This window comes from Struthio camelus, chromosome 20, assembly GCF_040807025.1.
Source record: "Struthio camelus isolate bStrCam1 chromosome 20, bStrCam1.hap1, whole genome shotgun sequence".
Lineage (NCBI taxonomy): Eukaryota > Metazoa > Chordata > Aves > Struthioniformes > Struthionidae > Struthio > Struthio camelus.
In genome coordinates, this window is record NC_090961.1 from 12,877,423 (window position 1) to 12,892,389 (window position 14,967).

General features: G+C 61.4%; 1 protein-coding gene across 1 annotated transcript; it reads left to right on the forward strand.

Annotated features, from left to right (window-relative positions):
* The first annotated feature begins 2,483 nt into the window (after positions 1–2,483).
* Positions 2,484–7,889, forward strand: RNF208 (ring finger protein 208). Its single transcript, XM_068914948.1, has 2 exons — positions 2,484–2,758; positions 4,334–7,889. The coding sequence occupies exon 2, from the start codon at positions 5,150–5,152 to the stop codon at positions 5,969–5,971; it is 822 nt and encodes a 273-aa protein (XP_068771049.1). The 5' UTR covers positions 2,484–2,758; positions 4,334–5,149; the 3' UTR covers positions 5,972–7,889.
* The last annotated feature ends 7,078 nt before the right edge of the window (positions 7,890–14,967 follow it).

Below are 14,967 nucleotides of genomic sequence, written 5' to 3' on the forward strand. Positions count from 1 at the left end.
AGAGATCCCTGCAATGCCTCCAGATAGACCCCTTATTTTAGGGGGAATTGTGTGGCTGAGCCATGGCTGGGGGCTTTGCTGCAGCGAGGGATGGAGGGTCAATGAGCAGGGCCTGAGCACAGAGCCCTTCGCCCACCAGAAATAAATATAAGGCGGGGGAAGGGGATCACAATCCAGTCAGACTGATTCAAGGGGATAACTGAGCAAGGGAAAGGAGGAGCAGTATAAAGAGCTCCAGAGTGCCTGAGGGAGGCAGGAGCCGAAAAACCCCAGCAGCACCTGAAGGAACCTGGAGAGCTGCCTGCCGGAGCCCTGCCACAGCCAGGGTGGCATGGGGGACTGAAGCGTTTCGGGTTGGGGTGTGCGTGCACCTTGGGTCACCGCCGCTGGCAGAGTTTGGCTGTGACCACTGGGTCTGAGCGTGGCTGCTTTCGAGGCTGCTCTGAGCTGGGGGAGACCAGGAGCTCCTTGCAGGGCAGGACCCTCATGCCGGCTGCTTGACCGGGGCATCTCCCAGCTGCACCCACTGGGGCACAGCGGGAACCAGCGCTCACTGGGAAGCATGGACCGGGAGTCCTCACTGGGGCATGACGCAGGGCATCCCCCACCCGCCAGCTCATGTCTGTCTGTGCCAGGGAGGGGATCAAAACATCAGGAGCACAGCAAAACGCGAGGCCTCCCAGTGCAGCTGGGCTCTCCAGGGACCTGACAGCACTGCTGACACCTGGGCAGCAGTGTGACCCCCGCCACATGCACACCAAGAGCACCACATCCCTCGTGGATCAGCGGGTCCTGTGCCCCAGCCCCCGCTCCCTAGAGCTTGGGTAGGATTGGGATGCTCAGTTGGGTTTTCGGCAAGGGGGGAAGCCCCTCTGCTCCAGGGCTGGGGTGGCTGCGGGTCCTGGCTGCCTCCTGGAGTCCTCCTGAATTGGGTCTCAGGCGTGGCAGTGGGGCCAGGGGCCTGTGGAGTGCAGGAGGGGTGATGGGTCTGGTTTGGCAGCTGGGACAGGGAGGTGAGGCCGTTCCCGGCACAACGGCTTTCACCGCCGGTGCTGCTCGCGGGGGGCCTCTCTCTTGGCCGCAACATGCTTGTTCAAGCTGCGCTTTCTCCCCAAGCCCCAAGTTATGTGGCCTCGGAGTGACGGAGCCCACTCTTCCCCAAATCCTGCTCCCCGTGGAGCCGTTTCCAGCCGCGTCGGATGCTGAGTCACTGCAGGCCCCTCCGAAACACCCCGCTCAGCCCCGGGCTGCACGGCGGGGGGGGGGGGGGGGGGGAAGCACCGGCCTAGCGCCCAGGCGGGACTCGGGGCCGCAGCCGGCCTCGCGCGGCGCCGTGGGCGAGCGCGGCGGGCAGGGGAGGCCACGGGGGCATTTTGGGGGAGGCTCGGGGGGCCTCGCCGCGGCGCGCGCGTGGCGGAGCCGGCGCGAGGGGGAGGAAGGAAGCGGCGCCCGCAGCGTGCGCCGCGCACGCCCGGGGCTGCAGCCGGCCGGCCGGCGGCGGGGGACAGGCCCCCTCGGCCGCAGCGGGGGCCCGGGTGCCCGGAGGGAGCCCCGCTGCTGCGGGAAGGCTCCGGCTGATGAATGAAGAGGGGGAGGGCGCCGGCGCTGGACGTAGGGCACTGCGGCCCACCGGGCTCGGCGCGCTGCTGATTGAAAGAAATGTGAGCCGGCTGCATCACTGCAGTACCCACTGCAGACGCGGAGCGAGGCAGCGAGAGCGCGCAGCGCACCAGCCGCTCCTCGGCGCGCTGCATCCCGGCTGAGCGGCGCCCGGCGGACAGCCCCCGCCGCCCATCGTCCCCGGGGGGAAAAGCGGAGGGAGGCTGCTGCCGCGAACCGGGAGGGCGGCACAAAAGCAGCCTCCGGCCCCAGGCGCCCTGGAGGAAACGGGAAAGGAGCTGCTGGCAACGGAGAGCATCCAGCAAGGCCGCCTCTCCCGGCCGGCTCTGCACCTGCTGCGCTGCTGAGGAGCTCGTCCTTGCGGAGACGAGCACGGCGGAGGAGCCTGCAGCCGCCTGTGAGCCCCGCAGCCTGCAGATACCCCGTGCCGGGAGGGTTGCATCAGCTCTTATCTGGGCGAGCAAGATTCTGCGCCGTGCCGCGCCGGGGAGCGCGGGGGCACCGGCTTGCCGAGCGCGGGCAGCGGCGGCGGGGGCAGCGCGGGAGCGGCGGACGCTGCCGGAGGAGGTTGCCCTTTAGCTTTGCAGCCCCTGAGGGGAGTGAGTCACATCGCGGGGACCGGAGATGCAGGCACAGGCGGCAGCACGGAAGCTGGCTTCCTGACGGCACCATCATCGGCGTTACCTGGCGGGTTTGCACGCCTGCTCGCCCTGAGGCACCCTGGACATCTGGCCTGTGCAGAGCATCTGGAGCAAGGAGAGCTGGGGAAGAGCCTGGCTCTGCCAGCCCTGCCTTTGTGCCCTGCCGCTCAGAGATAATCTCCCCTCGCTGCAGGGTTTACGGCTGAGGAAGCTGCTCGAGCTGGAGGTGGGGGGGCCGCGGGAAGCCGGACTGGACGTGCGGCCCAGTGACGAGGTTTGGGGAGGCTGTGGAGACCTGCCAGCATCCCCAGGGAGCCAGGACTTTGTACAGGCAGTGCCAGGCCTGCATCCCTCTGCCTTTCAGATAACCTTTAGCAAGTTAGGCCTCCAAGCCCCTGCTGGGGACAGACAGGGGCTCCGGGGGATAAGCCAGGGACACGACGACGCCAGGATCCTCTGCCCAAGGCACGGCGGTCCAGCGCTGCAGCCCAACACAGGTAACCACTGGTAGAGACTGTCCTTTCAGCCTGCCTGCCGTGGGGGGCATCCCCCGCCAGGCACGCACACGGGTGTGCAGACGTGTGCGTGCGTGCGTGCACTTGTATGCGTGCACAGCTGGGCTGTGAGTGTGCCGGTGCCATGGGGCATGGGGGCGAGCATTGCATGGTGATGCATGTGCCAGGGTGAACAGTGTGTGCATGTCCTCAGGGATTGCAGCGGGAGACCACGCTCGTCGTGGGGAAGGTCCTTAACGGGCGTCTGTGCATGTGTGTCGGGGTGGGTGTCGTGTGCTGTGGGAGGGCTGTGTCACCTGGTGCGAACATGGGGTACGACGGGGGTGTTGTGCGAGGGCTGTGCATGAAGGGGTGTGCCAGCACAGGGATTGTGGATCAGGGTGCAGAACCTCAGTGGCCATGCGTGGCAGCTGCCTGCCCGCGCGCATCGCTGCACTGGTGCCCGCTGGGGTGCCGCCGGTGAGCGTCTGCGTGAGCACCGCGTGGCACTGCGGGCCGCGAGCCCACGGGTGCTGCTTCTGCATGATCTGGGGGTGCGTGTGCTGGCTGCAGGGCACAGGGTGCAGGATTTGGGGCTGCGGGATATGAGGTGCAAGGTGTAGGCCCCCCTCCCCAGGGTAGGTGTCACGATGCTCCACGGGACCCGATCCTGCAGCCAGGGCTTATCCCCGTGCGAACAGGCAGGCTGGGGTCGGGCAGGGGCTTTGCCCATGGAGCACTTGGCAGGTCTCAGAGATCCAATGTGTGGGAAGGGGCTGAAACCCGCAGGCCTTTCCCCGACCCTGAGGGCTGTTGTCGCAACCAGATGGCCCCCTTGGGCCACCTCCATCAAGTATGGCAGGGCTTGACTGGAGCAGGCATCCCGCTAACAGGATTTGCAGCATGATGGAGAGAGCGCCTTCACCCTTCCCAGAGGAGAGACAGGCTGTCGCCTGGGCTGCCTGAGGAAGAAAATGGCCACGGGCTGACTAGCACCCGTCCCCACCTCCTGCCCCCAAATTACATCTTCTCCAGCAGCCCCCGGACAAGGGCTGCTGGAGAAGGCAGAAGGGGGGCTGCGGAGGCAGAGAGGAGCAGGGCCAGAGCAGAAGGAGAGAGAGAGACTAGCAGGGACAGATCAGGAGCAAGCGAGAGAGGTAAAAATAGATCCACAGAGCAGAGGAGGGGCTAAACGTGAGCGAAAGCCCTGTACAGAGGCAAAGCTGGCTGGGGAGCCCCTCCAGGAAGGACCCAGCAGGGCGCAGGGGCCTGGGGCTGGTAGTGAGGGTGCCAAGGGCACATCCCCCAGGGCAGAGAGGGTCTGCAGGCCCCTTCCCAGCCATCCTCCTCCTGGGACTGTCTCAGAGATGCCTGGGGGGGAAATACCTGGCTTCTCCCACTTCCATTGGCCAGCCAAAGCATGCAGGGCAGGGGGACAGGACCGGTCGGGCCGGTGCCTCAGATAGCAGAGAGCCAAATTGCCAGGATGCAGCCAGCCACCCATCCTGAGGGAATGCTGGCAGCCCGAAGAGCCCTGAAGAGCCCAGGAGCCAAATCCCTCTCACTTTTCGTTTCCAGCCTTTCCCAGCAAGCGTGAAGCTGAGCTGGGGACAAAGGTGCCGGAGCCGGTAGGGACAGTGGGGAGAAGGCACTTTGCAGCCGCAGTGCAAGTCAAGGTGAGCGTGACCCGACGCCGGTGAGCACGGGATGCTCTCTGACCCCGGGGCTGGTCCTTGCCCAGCACTCTGCAGGAGCTACCGGCTCCGCGGATACCAGTGACAGCACGTGGGAGAGCCGGGAAGTCAGAGCAAAGGAATTTGCAAACACATTCTTCAGCTCCACGAGGATCCTACAGCACATAAACAGGAATAAAGGCCGGGTGGAGGCAGGGGCTGGGGTGACGTGTGGGCTGCCCTCAGTGCGGGCAGCACTGCCCACATTCCTGCTGGGAGCCAGCCTGGGCCGTGGCCCCTCCTGACTCACCTGCTCCCAGTGAGCACCCAGCCCCGGGAACAGCTGGCCTCCCCGAAGCCTCCGGCTTCAATTTGCTCTTTCCAACTGCAGCTGGGAAGTGCCAGAAAAACCAAAGGGGGGAGCTGCCGAGTGACAGGCAATGTCATCTTATTAACATCCCGGCAAAGCACAGTGGGGAGCAGATGCTTTGATCGCCCGCCCGAGTGTTGTCCTCAAAGGCGGGTGCAGGCAGGATGTCGCTGTGAGCGCAGCGCCTTCCCGTGCACGCCTCCAGCCTCGCGAGTGGCACCTCTGGGGCTGAGCTGAGACGAAGGACCCAGGGCCTCCTCGCACCGCACCGTTTCCCCAGGATGTGCTCCTGCTCCGGCCGCTTTCCCCGGTGCTGCTGCTTCACGGCCAGAACGAGATTGAAAGCCCTGCATGCTGCCGGCATGTTTTAGCCTCATGCAGGCGTCCCTCGGAGATCCCAGAGCAGTGGACAGTAATGTAAAAACGATACTCATGTCGTGTCTGAAAGGGCAACAGGTCATCATTAAAATGGAGGCGATGAAAATCATCCACCCGGAGAAGTTTTCGGAGCTGCAGGCCTCACAGCCCCGCTACACGCCAGCCCCACGCCGCGAGCCGCCCCTCGTGGCCAAGCGCGCCTGGCCGTCCGAGTCCGAGATCATCGTGAACCAGGCCTGCGGAGACATCCCTGCGCTGGACGCTACCCCCGGCTCCCTGGGGCTGCCCCGGACTCCCCCCCTGCCGCGGCGAGAGCGACTGTACCAGGGGCAGCGGAAGGGCAGCTCGGAGGTGTGCTACCACCGGCAGCCGCCGTCGGACGAGGTGATCGTGAACCAGTACGTGCTGCACCCCTCGACGCCCTGCGAGCCTCTGGAGTGCCCCACCTGCGGCCACATGTACAACTTCACCAACAAGCGGCCCCGCATCCTCTCCTGCCTGCACTCGGTGTGTGAGGAGTGCCTGCAGATCCTCTACGAGTCCTGCCCCAAGTACAAGTTCATCTCCTGCCCTACTTGCAAGCGGGAGACCGTGCTCTTCACCGACTACGGGCTGGCGGCGCTGGCGGTGAACACCAGTATCCTCAACAGACTGCCCGCCGAGGCCCTGGCCTCCAACCCCGTGCAGTGGAGCAGCGACACCGACCGCAGCTGCTACCAGACCTTTCGCCAGTACTGCGGGGCGGCCTGCACCTGCCACATCCGAAATCCGCTGTCTTCCTGCACCATCATGTAAGCTGCGCGCCCAGCTCTGCCGTCGCCCCGTGCCGCTCGCCGCATCTGACCGTGGGGCCGTCCCGCGGGAGGGAGAGGACAGCACCACCACCGCCGGGCTGCAGCACCCCCCAGCCCCCCTCTTTTCTCCTTGTGCAGCCAGAGGGACGCGCCAGTCCTCTCCATGGCCCAGAGGTTGGGCCTCCCCCCCACCTCACTGCCGCTGGGGCAGAGGCTGTCCAGGGGGGCTGGGGGGGATGCTGCACCCTGGGATGTGGCCTGGACACAGGACACGGCATGGACCTGGGCTGGGATGTGGTGGTCCCCCGCACCCTGGTGGTGCTTGGGGAGAGGAACGTTGGGATTGGGAGCAGGTCCATCAGCAAGTCCATGGGCTCCAGCCCTCCCCATCCTGTGGCTTGCACCCCCTCTGCCCCAGTTGTTGCGCCGGGCATCGAGCAGCCCTCTGTGCTCCTTCCCCGGGTGGCTTCGTGCTCCTCTTGCCCCTTGGCTCCTGAGACATGGCCGAGACTGGATGCTCGGTCCCCACCGGTGACCTGCCAGTGACACCATCTCCATCATCCTGTGGCCAGCGAGGCCACCCAAGACGGGCTGATAATGAGATGAAGAGCCCTGGAAGTGCACGGCGCTGTGTGGGGTCACCCGGCCAGCACGGGACAGGAGTGGGCTCGAGGACAGGCCCCCAACTGCCCATTCTTCTCTGTAAGTTATTTGCCAAAGCTTTCATCTTGGTGGCCAATCCAACATGCGTCTGAGTCGGTGTAGCCAAGTCAAGCCGTTGCACTGGCCCCTCGGTTACGAGCAGACACGCGGCCCGTTTTCTCCGCAGGCCCTTGAGGAAAGCTCCAGTTTATCCTCGTTTTGGAGGATTCTTGTTTTCTCCCATGTGTCCCAGGCCGCCCCTTCCAGGCCACTACATGTTAATAAAGGCATTGAGTTGTGCCCGTTCTCTGGGGCCCTGTCCGCATGGGGCTTGAGGGGAACCCCCGGGCTCCACAGCGATGTCCTGCAGGACAGCTCAGGGTCACGGCCACGCAGCCACTGCGCTGGGTCTGATGCCCGTCATATGCCTCCGAAACAACCGTCCAGCTCCTGCACAGCCCTGGGCTGAGCAGGGCAATTCAGCTGGCCAAGGCAAGGGGGGGCCCAAGGCAAAGTTTAGCTCCTGGCCACGGTCCTGGCCATAGTCCCTTCTCCAGGTGAGTGGAGCCCAGGGGCTCTGGCATAACCAGTGCCAGCCTCAGCAGTCTCTGTGGGGATGCAGCAGGGTTGGCAGGGTGGCAGCATCCTGTGTACAGTCTTGCTTTCTCTAGGACATCTGGAGGGGTAAGTTTGCTGCCAAAAAGCAAAAAACAAACCTAAAAAAAAAATGAAAAGCCATAATTTGCAGGTGCTCCCGAGGGGCTGAGAGCTGCACCTCGGGACAGCCACAGGACTAAGGGGAGGAGGCTGGGGACCGACACAGCCCTTGGGGAGGCACGTATGTGCCTCCCCATCCCAGGACACCAGGCAAGCAGGAGGGACCCCTGCGTGGCTGCCCCTCTTCCACCCCAGCACGCAGGAGCTTCTGGAAGGAAGAGCAGCTCCTGATACTGGCCGAAGCCCAGCATCCATCTGGGGAGAGGGGCCAAACTGTCCCTCCCTCCTGCGATGCTGGGGCTGGGCTTGCCTGCTCCAGGGTGCCAAGGGAGCAGGTGATGCCACCAGCTTTGCTAGCGAAGCCCTGGGGACCGCCTCGCTCCTAGCCCCTCTACCCGGGGCCCCGCACAGGAGGGTGGGGGGACTTGGAGAACGGGGGCCAATATTGTTTCTCTTTTGCTCTGCCAATGCCTCCCGCTGCTGGTTGTGATGATCATGTTTTATACCCGGCCTTGTTCAACCCTGATCGATCTCCCCAATAAAGATTATATTGGAACGAATGGTGAGCCAGCGTGTCGGTGGCATGTTGCAGCGGGGAGGAGTGGGGCCCAGGCACCCGCACAACTATTGGGACGCTGCATGCCTTTGCTGGCACCAGCATTCCCAATGCCAGGCCCCCAAGTGTATGACACCTCCATATTTCTGGGAACGCTGTGCCCTGTCCCAGTTGGCTCATGGGGACAGTAGGGTGGCGTGAGATCCTTGGAAGAAGGGCTTTCTCCAAGGAAGAAGGGCTGCCAGTTCTCCCTCTGACCTGGTGCTCAGCTCTGAAATGGTTGGGTCCTCTCCCTGGCCTTCCAACATCCCTGCCTAGTCCTCAGCCTCACTGCATGTGACTGACCACCCTAGGGTGCCCCGTGGTGGGATCCTGGCAGCCATCTGCCCAGCTTTCCTTCTGGGCAAGCAGAGTCCCCATCCACACCAAGATCTCCTAAAAAGCTAGAGGGTTTCTGGTTCCTTCCCTAGTGGTGTGGAAGTGCTCTTAGCACCCCTAGCTGCCTCGCGCTCACTGCCTGTGGTCATACCTCAAGGCAGGGCCACTCTTGGCCCTTGTAGAAGATGCCCAGCGTGAGCACGGCTTCCTGGCAGGATGGGTGGTGCAGGGGGACCTGAGTGGGCTGGCAGCCCCATGGGCAGCAGGCATGGGGCCAGGCAGAGCCCTGGCACTGCATCTCTGAGCAGGATGCAGGGAACCCCAGGCACCACTAGATGAGACCGGCTGGTTTCACACTTTAGTCACTCTTGAGAGGAAGAGCAGGGGTGTGGGTGAAAAACGCAAGGCACAATTTGTAACCTCCTCCATCTTGGACATGGCCCACCAGCCAGTGCACGCAGCAGCCACAGCATTGCTGCTGTGCCAGGCAGCTGTTTTCATATTGGGGAGGATGTTCTACATGAATCCAAATCCTTTGTCGTGCACACACACCTACTGGGCTTTGCTGTGCTTGCAGCCCCTTGCTGCGCTGTTTGCCAGGCAGCAAGGTCCAGATCGGGCATGGTAACCGGCCCAAGTTCTTGTACCCTGTCTGGCGCAGTGCGTGTAACTGGGTTCTGCAAGGCGTACCCGCAGTCTGCTCCAAAAACAGTTTACTGCAATTGGAAAACTCTATCTGGGACAGGGAGACAAAAAGGAGGCAGGGAGAACCAAGGTTATATTCCCTGGGGCACCCTTCTTTGGCAGGAGCAGCATGAGACTGTGTTTAACCAGGGAAGCAATGTGAAAGAACCTCCTCTCGGCTGGAGCCGTGGGTGAGGCCAGAGCAGGGTGGCTGCCAGGCTACGTGCACGCAGGGTGACATGTGCACACGTGTGTGCATGCATGGGGATGCTTGTTTGTGTGTGCATGAGTGTGCAGAGGCCCTTTGTGCTCACATATCCATGCTATCTATCACTATACTCTGCTAACACCATGTAGTTAGGGCATCTGCCTCCAAAGAAAGCCCCTGGAGCAGCCCACGGAGCATGCAGGGAGGCTTTGCCCAGCGGTATGGGATGTCTGCAGACCCCTGTGCCCCCACAATCCCATCCATGCTGGAAGGGTGCTTGGCTCCAGCTCACCGCATTCAGCTCTGCGCTAGCACTGCCAGTTCCCAGCAGCCCAAATACTGCCTTGGCAAAGGGAAGGACACAAACTGGGTCCAGCGAGGGGCTCCCAGCCAGACACATGGCTCATACTGGCAGTGAGCGCTTGCTTGTCCAGCACCCAATGCCCTGCTGGAGTCCACCCAGCACTTCAGGGTTTTTTCTTTCCGGTGAAAATGAAACCAGTTAACAGCCCATCGGTGCTGAATTACAGCATCAATAATGCAGCCTGTGCTGTCCGTGGCCCCTAGCACGCCACGGGGTGGTGACCCAGCTTCTATGGCTCTGCACCCGAATGCCTGCCATCACTTAATGGATGTGGGACAGGCACACTGCTCTGGCAGCAGCGCTGGGTGTTTTGTGGGTCATGCTGTGTTTTCTGGCCTTCTACCACTCAGGCCAGGTCAGTCACCACTACTGAAGGAGGAGCGTTGCTTCCCTGTGCTGCAGGCAGGCAGCTGGTACTGTCCAGCACCAGCACCAGTGCTGACATCAGCCCCAGAGAGTTGAGGCTGCCCGGCAGTTCCTGTTGCCTCGAAGATCTCACTGTGGCTGAACCAGCAAGTGGCATGTCCTAGCTGCTCAGGGAAGTGGTATCGCAGATGTGCTGGAGATCAAAACCAGGAGGGCTAGCCCCGGGCACGGGCTGGGCACGGGGCATCCCAGACTTGGCAAGAGACCACATCCCCACAAAGCCCTGGCACAGCTGCAGAAAGCAAAGAGAGGGTCAAGCTTTGCCGTGGTCCCAGCAGGTCCTGCAGGAACAAGGTCAGGGCACAGGGTTGGGGGAACCCCAAACGCGTTTCCAGGACTGGCCTCCTCCTCTCCCCATACAGTAACTGAAGTCTTTGGCCCAGGGCAGACACCTTCAGCTACCTGCTCACATGGTGGTGGCACAGTGAGGTGTTTTGGGAGCTCCAAAGAGATCAAAACCGCCCCTGGTAGAGCCAGGGCAGAGGTGGCAGTGATGGGTAATTTTGCACTTGATGCAGGGATTTGCCCTTTTTATTACGTAAAGATGAAAGGTACAGCGTGTCCTCCCCTCTCCACAGTACCTCCTGGGCACAGAGTAAATTTAAAACCACTAATTTGATTTTGATTTGCAATTAATGAAAAAATAGGGCCTTTCAGGATTAAGTGCTGGGTGGCAGCCCATTTTTCCAGCCCTATTAATCTCGAATGAGCGCACACTGAAGAGGGGCAGCTTGGGCACACTGCAGGTGGATGAAAACTACGAGACAGTTTCGGAGCACAAGCATAGCAGTTTCAGGCAAACTAAAAGTCTATCAAAGTTACTCTGGCATCCCACGCCCCAAAACACTTTCATAGCTGTTGAGACCAAGCTCAGCTTTCTGCACCCAAGCTCAATTTTCAAAGTGCTCCAGGTCCCACTGGCCTGCTCAAACTGTCAGAGAGATGGCCATGGAAGAGTTTATGGTACAAATCTGGCCTTGTGTGAAAAAAGGTTGCTCCACAGTGAGTTAATTTTTAAAATCTCTTGGTTGTACAATCTCTGTCCTGGGTTGGGGTGAATTTCTGGGCTCTGTCTACTCCAGCCCCCCAACGCAGCACCCCTCTGGTGGGTGGTGATGGGAGAGGGCCCTTGGTGGGTTAAATGGCTCCTGGGGATTAACCTTCCCCAAATGGCCTTATTTTAAATGTTAAAATAGTCTCAATTGCTTGTGGAAAGGGCCATTCCCTCGGGAATCGGTAGCTCTCTGGAGATGCCCTTATGGGGACTTCATTTGGCATAGTTTCAGGAGATGTTTCCCACATATGTCCTCCCTAAATTCAGCTCCTTCAGACCAGCTGGCTGGTGCCATATTTTGTGCAGGGCTAGGGGAGAAACAGGAGCTTTGCATTCCTCGTGGCGAAGAACCGTGGGCTGCCAGCAGCAAGAAGCCCAGAGCCCAAAGGTTTCCTGAGCTTGACCCTGAGCGTGCAGCAGTGGTGTGAGCTGTTGTGGCCTGCAAATACCCCCTATTCTCACGCTGCCCTGCAACGGCTGGGGCACCGAGCGGGCTCCCTTCCCCAGTGGGTTGCACAACGCCAACGGTGGCCAGTTCCCTTTCGAGGAGCACTGGGGGAATATCTGGCCACACAGGCCGGCTCCCTGGGGGACCTCAATGTGCTTTATTTTTGCCAGGTCGGGAAGGGAGAGGGCTAAACATTGGGCAGGCTGTGCCCTCCTTAGGGAAGCACAGTCTGCATGCCCACACCTGGATCCTTTGGAGTCATGCAGCCGAAATGGCTATTTTAGCAGAGAGGAAGCTGCTTGCAACAACTTCTTTCAGCGCCAGGCCTTTCACAACAGAGTGCAACCCAGGATGAAAAGCTAACTGGCAGGTTAATGCAAAGAGCATGAAAGGCTGTGACGAGTGCCTGGGGCAGTGCTGGCCCTACAGACAGGGAGGGACTGCTGAGATCAGGCATTTTTCCTGGGGTTAAAAAGCCAGTGTGAGGACTGCGGCCAACCCCGCCAGTGCTGGGCGCCGGTTCCTGCTGACTCGGTGGCTCCACGTTCAAAGCCAGCTTCCAGCGCGTGATGTACATGCATGTTCCCGGTGGCCTCACCACTCTCCCACTGGCCCTCCAGCCATCCGGCCCTCGCTCGCGCAGCTGCGGGAGCACCCCCTGATGCACTCCTTGCATGGGGCAGCTCTGAGCCAGGCAGAGGTGGGAGAGGAGAAGCTGCTGCTGGATAAAGTGGCGACAGCTATCTGATGCCTCTGACCTGAGCTGGATGGACATCCCCAAATCCCTGCCCTGCTGCAGTAGCCATAAGGGAGGTGAGAACAGGCACACTCGGTGCATGTCCTGAGGCTGGCTGTGCAGGGTGATGCTCTGATGCCCCGAGTTGCCTGCATGGGGCATGGTGCTGGTGCAGCTCCCTCACTTGACCCTTTACCATCTACAGCTCCAACATCCTCACTGTCCCCTTGGTGCTGCTGGGGACTGGGGAGGGGAGAGGAGGATAGAGCCCCAAGCGGACAAGCCACTCTGTGGGGACGGGATGGGGATGGGGATAGCCACATCCCCAGGGCTAGGGGCACCATGCAGCCCTCCCAGTGCCAGCCAGCTGGGAGCAAGCCGAGCTGGGAGACAGGTAGGGTGGGGGGTGCTCATGAGGGTAAATATGGGGGCTGTGAAGGGAGCTGGTAGGGGGCTGCAGTGGGAGGTTGGGGGCTTTCTGTGAGTGGGTGCATGTCAAGAGACATGGGGACAGCAGGATTCATTTGGGGGGTTGCAATGGGGTATTGGGGATCTGCAAAGGACTGTTGAGAGGCTGGTGAGAAGGTGGGAGAGGGCTGCAAGGGGGGTGCACAGGGAGAGACTGGGGGATGCTGGGGTGCCTGTGGGGTGAGGGGGTTAGAGGGTGCTAGGGGGGCTGCAATGATGTGGGGGGGGGCTGCAATGGGCCAGTGAGAGGGTGCGGGGAGGGCTTCAAGGAGGTGTGCATGGGGAAGGGGGTGCAGGGGGGCTATGGGGGTCTGTGAGAAGGTGACTGGGGGGGATGTGAAGGGGCTGCGATGAGGCACACGTGGGAGCTGCAAGAAGGGCTTGAGGGGGGGGCTATGTGCAGGAACAGCGTCCCTGCACCGGAGGCCCTGCTACGGCCTCCCCCTGCTTTCAGCACACCACCCCCAGCGAGCTTCCCGGCCCCGGGCTCGACGTGCTCTGGCGCACCCTCTGCGCCGCTTGCCGCTATCTCAGTGTGCTAAATATAACCGAGTCCTTGTGAGCGGACGTTGCAGCCAAATTCCTGCGGGCCAGCCCTTCCTGCGCGCCAGGTCAGGCTGCTGGCGCCTGCGGCTGCCTTCAGCCCTGCACCGCATGCCGTGGGGGCCGAGCCGAGGCCTCGCCGTCATCCCTGCTGCCCCAGCCGGGAGCCAGGCTGGGCATCTTCTGCCTGAGATTGATGCCGCACCATGAGCTCCCCCACCCCAGGAGAGCCCTTCCCCAGAGGGATTTAGGTGCCTGGCTCTGACTTTTAGTGCCCAGCAGTGGTACAGCCCTGCTGGAGGAGCCTGGATCCTGCTGTGGGAGCCAAGTGTCTTCAGGGCTGCCATCCCCGGCTGGTTCCCCACTCCTGCCTGTAGCGTTGCATTATCCAGCCATGAGGAGAGCCCTGGTCTGGTTTACCCAAAAGACCACGTCGCCCCCAGCTAATGTACAGCAGAGGCATGTGCCAGGCGACCCACATGGCAGCAGGACCCCCCCCCCCCAACCACCCTGATTGCCTTCCCCTCCCCACAGGCCCAATCTAGCTGCAAATGCCCTCCCGGACGAGGCTGAGCTCATGGTACTCCTAATGGAGCTGTTCCACTTTGTATAAATAAATATTCATTGGGCAAGAGGGAGCAAGCTGGGGATTGAGGGGATGACTCTGCCTGTCTCTGCTTTTTCCTAGCCTGACCCGGTTTAAGGTGCCCTTCTCCTGCCGGCTGCCTCCCAAGAGCTTTTCTCCAGCCCAGGTTGAGGAGCACAACTTCTCCTGTGCCTGCACCTCTGCCTCCCCCATTGCTGACACATCTTATGGGCAGTGCTGGCATTGCGGCATCCTCTTAGGAGGCTTTTCCAGACAACCACCTGCTCCCCAAAGCATCCAGGGAGGTCCTCAGGGCAATAAGGTGATGCGCACCCTGAGGCGGGGTTGTGGGAGTATCTATCTCCTGCAATGCTGAGTGTAGTCAAGGGGCTGGCAGGCAGGATGGAAATAGCATTTCCGACCATGGTGACAAAGGGATTCACTGCAAAGCAGTGCTCCGAGATTTGGGTGTTTTGCACTTGAGTGAAAAATCTGACGTTTTTCTGCTGATGATGATCATGGTCAAGAGAAGTGTGTTTTGGACATGAAGGAGTGTTTGGTTTCTCTTCAGAGCAAAGTCCTTAGCCCACATCTCTGTGCCTGTAAGACCAGGTCCTTTTATTCCCTGCAGCGCTGTCTGCCAGCTGGAAATGAGTGTGGGATAGGGCCGAGTGGGAGGCAGGAGATCCCTTATTTGCTCACCCCTGACTGTTGGTCTCTTGGGTTGCAATTTCAGATCAAGCTCCATCTTTTGCCCTGGTTCCTCATCCAATGCTCCAAGGCCACTAGCATACTCACCCCCGGCCTACCGTGTCCCATGCCTGTGACTAGGCGCCGTTGGGAACTGCAGAGATGTCTGCCCAAACAGGCACCCTGGTGCCCCAGCACTCTGGAACTGCCCTGGGTGTCCCTGTGCTCACATTGCCTGCTCCGAGTTGAGGAAAGGACTTGGGGCAGGCTGAGACCTGGGGCCCCTGGATGCTGCAGCCCGGCTTTGCACCTGCCTGGCCCTGGGTTATAGGGTGGTGGGGGCAGCCCTGTGCACTGGCTGGGGCTCAGCAAGATGCTGGGATCGGAGAGGGAGCAGGAATGCAGGTGGTGCAGGATGGGGCCCTGCAGCTGGACGGCTGCAGCAGCAGCACTGGACCCCGCCTGGTTCCCTTTGTGGGAGGAAAGGGGAAGAGATG

Bases quoted from the DNA above. Each gene is read 5' to 3' on its own strand.
- RNF208 (XM_068914948.1), top strand. From the start codon at position 5,150: ATGCTGCCGGCATGTTTTAGCCTCATGCAGGCGTCCCTCGGAGATCCC.